Source organism: Hermetia illucens, chromosome 4, assembly GCF_905115235.1.
Source record: "Hermetia illucens chromosome 4, iHerIll2.2.curated.20191125, whole genome shotgun sequence".
In the NCBI taxonomy this organism is placed as follows: Eukaryota; Metazoa; Arthropoda; class Insecta; order Diptera; family Stratiomyidae; genus Hermetia; species Hermetia illucens.
The window spans coordinates 80273012-80280955 of NC_051852.1; the positions used below are offsets into that span (position 1 = coordinate 80273012).

General features: G+C 48.7%; 1 protein-coding gene across 1 annotated transcript; it reads left to right on the top strand.

Annotated features, from left to right (window-relative positions):
- Positions 1–6619: 6619 nt before the first annotated feature.
- LOC119654658 (transcription factor MafK-like) lies at positions 6620–7327 on the top strand. The gene is made up of 2 exons (XM_038060149.1): positions 6620–6777; positions 6841–7327. The coding sequence occupies exons 1-2, from the start codon at positions 6739–6741 to the stop codon at positions 7204–7206; spliced, it is 405 nt and encodes a 134-aa protein (XP_037916077.1). The 5' UTR covers positions 6620–6738; the 3' UTR covers positions 7207–7327.
- The last annotated feature ends 617 nt before the right edge of the window (positions 7328–7944 follow it).

Here is a 7944-nt window from a genome sequence, read left to right on the forward strand (position 1 = left end):
GTAATGAACTTTGCGGGTAGTGTCCAATTCAGATAGATATAAGAAGTAAATCGGAAATATGGTTACGATCAATTTATATACGTGCATGTATGTGTACCTCAGGGGTCGTTAGCGATTTTTAAACGGGTCGCTTACGATACGGGGTGTGACGTCCCCGAGGTGCCCGAGTAAGTAGTTTTGCCCCCTAGCTGGCAGCATACCTGCGTCCTAGGTAGTAGCCTCGAGAAAGCTTCTCGGTGAAGAGCGAACCGCGAATGACCGGTACACGTCGGGACACACTGGGAGTCTCCGGAGCCGTCGACAACTCTCTGTCGGCGTCGACGGGGTGATGTGAGCGTAGCTCTGCCAAGGTGGTAGTTGCGACGTGTATCAGGAGCCAGCCCCTTCGGGACCCTGGTCGGGAAGTGTGCATTGAACCGGTGTTAGTAGACCGCGTTGCCCCGAGCGAGCGCTGATCCGTCCGTGAATTCCGGGATCAGCTAAGCGTAGGTCAGGCCTCAGGGAACTGGGGTAGGGGCTGTGTCCCCGAGGGTATACCCGTTCTTGACTATTGCGGCCCGCTCCCTTGCACACGATGCGCTGGTACCTTTTTCATGGAGAACATTCTGAAAACTATAAAAAAAAACGACGAAACAACAGACAAGGAGGAAGAGCTGGGTGCGTTTGGACGGAGCACAAAGATGCGTCGTTCACCGCAGCGACCAGTGAAAGAGGCAACGAGGGCTGATATACCCGATGAGACACCGGGGCGCCCAAATAAAGAGGAAGCCTCATCAAGTGGTGCGACTGACCGTGCGGGGATGGCAACTCCATTACCTTGCAGTGACCCTGTCCTGGAAGTAAGCTCAGTGAGAAACGCTAGTCCTGAGCAGATGGATTTGGACACAAATCGAGTGGAAATGCATTCGACCGTCCTCGCTAGAGCCGAAGAGGAAAGGCTCATCCGAAAGTGCGCAGCAGTGGTGAAACGTATGCGGTCGGCAACGTTCCTTCAGAGAAACGTCAGCAAAGGCGTCAAAAACGGGCTGATGGAACTGGAGGAACTACTGGACCGCATTTCCTTTTATAGACGCGCGTGGAGAGCAGCGGAAGACGATTGTAGAGCAGAAACAGTCGCACTCCCCGCTGAGAATGCTGCTTGCGTCAAACGGACCGCAGATAGCCCTCTGCAAAGTGAACAGGGGAAAAAGCGGAAAGAGGACGACGTGCCTGAAGGAGACTTTATCGAAGTAGTCTCCAAGGTCCAAAAAAAGAAGGCGAAAAAGGATAAAAAGAAACAACGGACTCCGGCGCCAGAGACACGTCTGTCCAAAAACAAGGAGGCTGCCAACCCAAAGCCAGTAGCGGAAAAAACGAGGAAACGAAGAAGGACTAGACCGTCGGCTCTGCTCATTAAGCCGACGGAAGGCAAGACATTTGCGGAAGTCCTTAGTGAAATCCGCTACAGGATGAAACCCGAGGAGAACGGAGCAGAGGTGTCTTCGATACGGAAAACGAGGAGTGGTGGAGTTCTCGTCGAACTGGGCCCAAAGACGACCAACAAGAGCACGTTCTGCGAAGCGGTCAAGGGGCTATTGGGGGAGAAGGCCCTTGTTTCCAGCCTAGAACCCATGTGCTCTCTGGAAATACGGGATCTTGACTGCCTCACAGAAAAGGTCGAAGTAGAGGAGGCGCTAAAGCGTGAATGTCCAGAGGTAACCAATGCCCGGGTAGGTATTACCTCTGTAAATGCTCGAGGCCAGAAGCTTGCCGTGGTGGATGTCCCCGAGCAATATGCGAGGAAACTCCTTAACAGCGGGAGAATCAAAATCGGATGGGTAGTATGCAGGGTACGAATGCGGATAGTCCCCACCAAGTGCTACAGGTGTCTGGACTATGGATACACAGCAGCAGCTTGCAAGGGTCCGGACAGGAGGACAGCATGCCGGAGATGCGGCCAAGCGGGTCATCAAGCGAAGACTTGCAAGGAAAGCGAGAGTTGTGTTCTCTGCAGGGATCGTGGCGCATCTGGCGAAAGCGTCGCACACACTGCGGGCTCGGGACGGTGTCCGATCTTCAGGGCGGAATTGGAGAGGGCTAGGGTGCGAACGCCATGATCCGCATTTTGCAAATTAACATGCACCGGAGTGCAACCGCTCACCAGTTGCTAGCGCAGTTCGCTGCGGAAGTAAATGCTGATCTAGTGCTGATTAGCGAGCAATACCGAAACAAGGACCCGTCCTCATGGTATCTCGACTTATCGGGCACCGCTGCCATCTGGGTTCGGGACGACGTTCGACTTCGTGTTCTTGCCGAAGGCCGGGGGGACGGATTTGCCTGGATCCGGTGTTTAGGGATAACGTTTTTTAGCGTTTACCTGACGCCGAATGAGTCGATTCCGGACTTTCAACGCCGGCTTGATGCTCTGGAGGACGCCGTTTCGAGCACGGAGGGACGAATCCTGGTTGGCGGTGATTTTAATGCCAGGGCTCTTGAATGGGGCATGCCTCAATCAGACTCCAGAGGGAAACGGATTCTGGAAATGGCGGCGAGAACCGGGCTCGTAATTTTAAACACCGGATCCACGCCAACGTTTCGGCGCTCAGGTTGTGAAGGAAGCATTCCCGACATAACTTTTGCGTCGGAATCTCTGGCATCATCGGTGGACGGGTGGCGAGTCCTAGAAGACTTCTCGGCAAGTGATCATCAGTACATTGCGTTCGAAGTGTTTGACGCTACTTGCCGGCGAGCACCAACACGACGTTCCCCCTGCGTGTGGAATGTCGCGAAGGTGAACATCGGAAGGTTCGTCGAAGCTCTTGGAGCAGGTAGGGCCGCACTGGGGGGCACTCCGGGGGGTGGTGGTGTCGCAGCTGACACCGTCGTAAATTCAGTGATGAATCTGATAACGACGGCGTGTGAGGCTTCCATGCCCCGGAGAGGCCCCAGGCGCGACAAGCCTTCTATGTACTGGTGGGCGGCGGAAATTGCCGACCTACGGAAGGAGTGTCATAAGCTCCGCCGTTTGGCACAACGTTTGTACGCCAACGAGGAGGCATGTGCCATAAAGGCACAATATAGATCAGCAAAAAGGAGACTCCGCAGCGCTATAAATAAAAGCAAAGCTCGCGGCTGGCAAAATCTTATTAATGAGGTAAATGATGACCCGTGGGGACTTGGCTATAAGCTTGTCACTCGGAAAATCGGGGCTCTGCGGAAGCCCTGCATACTGAGCACCGACCAGATGGACCGCATTGTGCGGGCATTGTTCCCCAGACACCCTGTACGGCTTGATGTAAACAGCGCGGAAAGCGTCGTGGATTGCCCCCTTTTCACAATGGGAGAACTCGAAGAAGCGGTTCTCACTATGAAAAACAGGAAGGCGCCAGGTCCTGATGGCATCCCGGCGGAAGTTTACAAACTGGTGTTCCGCCAACGGCCAGAATTGCTGCTCGAAGCGTTCAACGCGTGCTTGAAGGAGGGCATTTTTCCTTCTCGCTGGTAAGTGGCCAGACTCGCGTTGATCCGTAAGGGTAAAGGAGATCCGGAGCTCCCGTCTGCATACCGACCGCTGTGTATGCTTGACACGGCCGGAAAAGTGCTCGAGAAGCTCATCAGGGGTAGACTCGCTGAAGCGATCCGTGCTGCCGGGGACTTATCCGCAAGGCAGTTCGGGTTTAGAACAGGGAAATCTACAGTGGATGCTGTTATGGAGGTCGTAGATGCGTTTAATCGAGCCGGGGCACACAGCCGCCGATCTCGACGGATAGTGCTCCTCATAACGCTTGATGTCAGAAATGCCTTCAATTCCGTAAGATGGACAGATATGCTGGGCACACTAGAGAACTCCTTTCACGTGCCAAGCTATCTCTTGCGGATATTGAGGGATTATCTGAAAGACCGCTCCCTGTTCTATGAGACGCTAGAGGGCCAGAGGAGGATGGAAATCACGTCGGGAGTAGCGCAGGGATCCATCCTAGGGCCGGACCTCTGGAACGCTTCCTACGATAGTCTGCTGAGACTCGATATGCCTGAAGAGTCGCGCCTGGTCGGTTATGCAGACGACGTTGCGGCACTTGTTGCCGGACGCACTGTTGAACAGGCGCAAAGCAGACTTGGCATATTGATGCGACGGGTAAGCGGATGGATGACTGCTCACGGTTTCAACCTTGCGCTGGAAAAAACCGAAGTAGTCATCCTGACCAGAAGAAGAATCCCGACCTTGCGTCCCATATCGATCGGCGAGTTGACTATAGAGTCAAAACCAACGGTTAAATACCTTGGTTTAATGCTCGACTCGAAGATGAGCTTCTTCGAGCAAATCAAAGCAGCAGCGGACAGGGCTGCAGCAGGAGTCGCGGCCTTGAGTCGGCTAATGGCGAATATCGGCGGCCCTATATCAACTAGGAGACGTCTCCTCATGGGAGCAACGCAGTCCGTCCTTCTCTATGGTGCGGAGGTATGGGCTGATGCCCTTGACAAGGAGGTGCATCGTAAACGCCTCGCTCAAGTGCAGAGGCGGGGAGCTTTGCGAGTGGCGTCTGCTTATCGCACTGTCTCCGAACCGGCTGTGATGGTGATTGCGGGAGTGATCCCCGTTGCCCTCCTTGCCAACGAGCGCAAAGCTATCTATCGCCGTAAGGGCGAAAACTTAAGAGAAGTGGTTGCCCGTGAAAAACGTCAACGCACCCTTAACGAGTGGCAACTTTCTTGGGAAAATGAGCCAAGGGGCAAGTGGACTGCGCGGCTCATCGACAAATTAGACCCGTGGCTGAACAGAAAGCACGGTGAGATTGATTACTTCCTTACCCAACTTCTAAGTGGGCATGGAGGTTTTCAGTCTTACCTGCACAGGGTTGGGAAGGCGCGATCTCCTGACTGTGTGTTCTGCAATAGAGTGGCGGATGACGCTGAACACACCTTTTTCTCTTGCGAGAGGTGGGACGGCCTCCGCCAGCAGCTTTATGCAGACACAGGGGAGCTCTCTCCAGACAACATTGTCAGAGAGATGCTGAAGAGCGCTGGCAGCTGGAATCGTATTGCGCATTATGTTCGGGCTCTTCTTACTACGAAGAAGATTGAACTCGACCGGCGGAGGGATCGGACGGTAAGGGGTTCCCTGAACTAACAACTCCCTTCCTCCCCTCCCCTCCCGTTGGTGAAAGGAATTCCCTGACTTGATGGCTCCCAAAGCCGGGAGAGCGGGAGGGCTAGCCCGAAGTAATGTGTCAAACGGTTCCAGGCTAGTTCTCTGATGACAGGGAGGTGTTTAGTTGGTAGTCCGCCAGCGTGCTGTTGCGGGAGTCCAACACTCTGTGCGTAAACGCATTCACCTACCCTACTCCCAAAAAAAAAAAAAAAAAATGTATGTGTACAGTATCCGGAAATAGGCAGTTTTTTTTTAGGGTGAGCTATATATTACGCTGGCTGTAATATGTATATATGTCTCATAGTTTGGAAAAATATGAAGGAATATTTTGGATTTGTAGCTATATACGGATAGAAAAATGTGCGTTGAAATTTCTTACATAAGATGAACACAAAACCTTTATACCCGAAGAGCGAGCTTCCGATATTCCGACTTGTTTGCCTATGTCATCGAATGAATTATACAATATGACCAGATGGGTAGGTATCGTCAAAATGTTTGGCGCTAATACGGTGTCAAATTAGGAGTAATTTGGGCCGTTTGACATTTCGGACGAAATGATGTGCCTAGCAAATTAATTAAATAATTAATAGTATAATAATCCTATAATTTGCAAACTATATATCTTAAATTGTTATCCATTTACATATCGGTAATAAATTTAGTAAAATCATAACTGACCTTCATTAAGCCTTGACTGACTTTATACCTCATTTCCGGCAACGAATACTTTATTGGGAAGTTGACGGATGAAGACGTTATATAGGATTTTTTTTTATTTTAGTGAACATGAACTTTTGCATTACGAACATTTATAAATGTTGCATACCTACTAGAACTTCAGCCATTCCAATCAAAGTTTACCGGAGGAAATTATAAACAAACTGATCCCATTTCCATTAATTTTCCAATAAAAGCGGAATTAATTCGAAATAAACCAAATCTTTCCAAAAAAATTCCGCTTCCATTACCTCTCGAAACTTACGTTTCGCTGTATTACCTTTGTTTACTTTTTATTTGCACTGAAGTGAACAATAAAAAGTACACTTCAAATTGTCGACTTTTGGAACGAAATTCCCATGTTTGCTTGAGGCTACGCATAGATGGATGCCATTCGAATGCTCTTTTTAATTCAGAAATGTCTCTTTTTTCGATTCAAAATACAAAAATATGCAAATTTTTTCTCATAAGAAGACATGGTATCTCTGGCAAATAGAAATGTACAAATGAAAAGTAAAATTTAAAATCATTTTTCCGTCTCTAGAAAAATTTATATAATGACCCATGCCCCAATTAAAGGAGTAACCTTCATTCAATAGTAGCCTCTCGTATATTAGACCAGTGTCAAATTAAATTAACGAAAGTTAATAAAACCGGTGATAATTTAAATGTCGCCTTAATGCGGGGCATTTCAATTGGTGAAGTTAATTACCAACCTGTGCTGAGGGTAGACGTTGAATGTTTATTATATTCAAGAAGAAGATGAGAGAGATATTGACAATTTGAATTTGCCCCAGGATGACTTGCAGTTTTGTAAAAACCTTGATTTTCTCCATCTACAGAGTGCCCTTCTTCTGTGAAATATCCAAATTTGTAAAAAAGTCTGGAACATGCCCCACGATCAAAAACGCGAGCGAAAAACCTCCTTGGTGGATATAAGAAGTACATTTATAGACAGTCCCGAAGATTTGTTCGTTCTGTTTTTATTTCAGGCTCCGCTGTCGCCGTGTCCAATTCCCGATATCAGCGACGATGAATTGGTTTCGATTTCCGTCCGGGACTTGAACCGAACTTTGAAGCTGCGAGGACTTACGCGAGATGAAATCGTTCGCATGAAGCAACGACGAAGAACGCTAAAGAACCGCGGGTACGCGGCCAGCTGTCGTATAAAACGAATTGAACAGAAAGACGTGCTGGAAACGGAGAAATCCCAAGAGTGGCACGACCTAGAACATATTCAGGACGAGAACGACGCAATACGCCACGAAATTGAGACTTGGAGGAGCAAATATGAGTCCTTAAAGAAATTCGCAAGTGCAAATAAGATCCCGTTACCGCCCGAATTGGAGACGTGTTAACTCAGATATTTTCGTACAAAGGTGGTAGCTCTACAGTACATTTGCAGTAAAAGACAAATTTGTTATAAGTTTCAATCCCAAAAAGGCTTGAATAAAGTAAGGTATGTTTAAGGAAGCATCACTTATCGTTTAATTTTTCATTCACTCACCAAAGCGGTCCCTACAGCTGGGAATTCAAAGTTGCACGTAAGTTTCCTATTCTATGGCGTTGCAGCCCGTTGTGGGTCCCCAGTTTTCCGAAGTTTTCACTTACTCTTCTCATTCCCTAAACCGGGGATCGACACAGTCTAACTTCCCAGTGAAATTGCTTTGATTTCATTATCAACACTTAATGCCGTGCAAGTGATAGCATGTGACGGTGCAATGCGAACAACAAACATCCGCGACTAACGGGAATACCGCCCGGGCTAAGGAGGTCGAAGAAATGATGCTCAACTACCTCGATCACCGCATCAACAAAGCTAATTTTGACCTTTTTTAGGCTAACTAGTTTGCCTACTGTATCAAGCTCCAGCAAGGCATCCTCCGCCTTTCTACCAATTGTGCCATTATCTGGGATGATTTGTATAGTAGCATACCATTTAGGTTCACTGTTTGAGAAAAAGTACTAAATAATATTTTATATCACCCCTGCCGTTGCTGTATTTTGTGTCATACTTATGGATATTGTGTAATTCACTGTCGTATTGTTGCTACATCGCGAAAAATTGTTTTAGGGGAGAGCAGGTTGACGAACGT

What these genes read in the sequence shown, in the direction of transcription:
- LOC119654658 (XM_038060149.1), top strand. Translation starts at nt 6,739, where the DNA reads ATGCCCCACGATCAAAAACGCGAGCGAAAAACCTCCTTG. An exon ending in GCGAGCGAAAAACCTCCTTG is followed by an intron (nt 6,778 to 6,840) that starts GTGGATATAAGA and finishes TTTTTATTTCAG; the next exon opens with GCTCCGCTGTCGCCGTGTCC.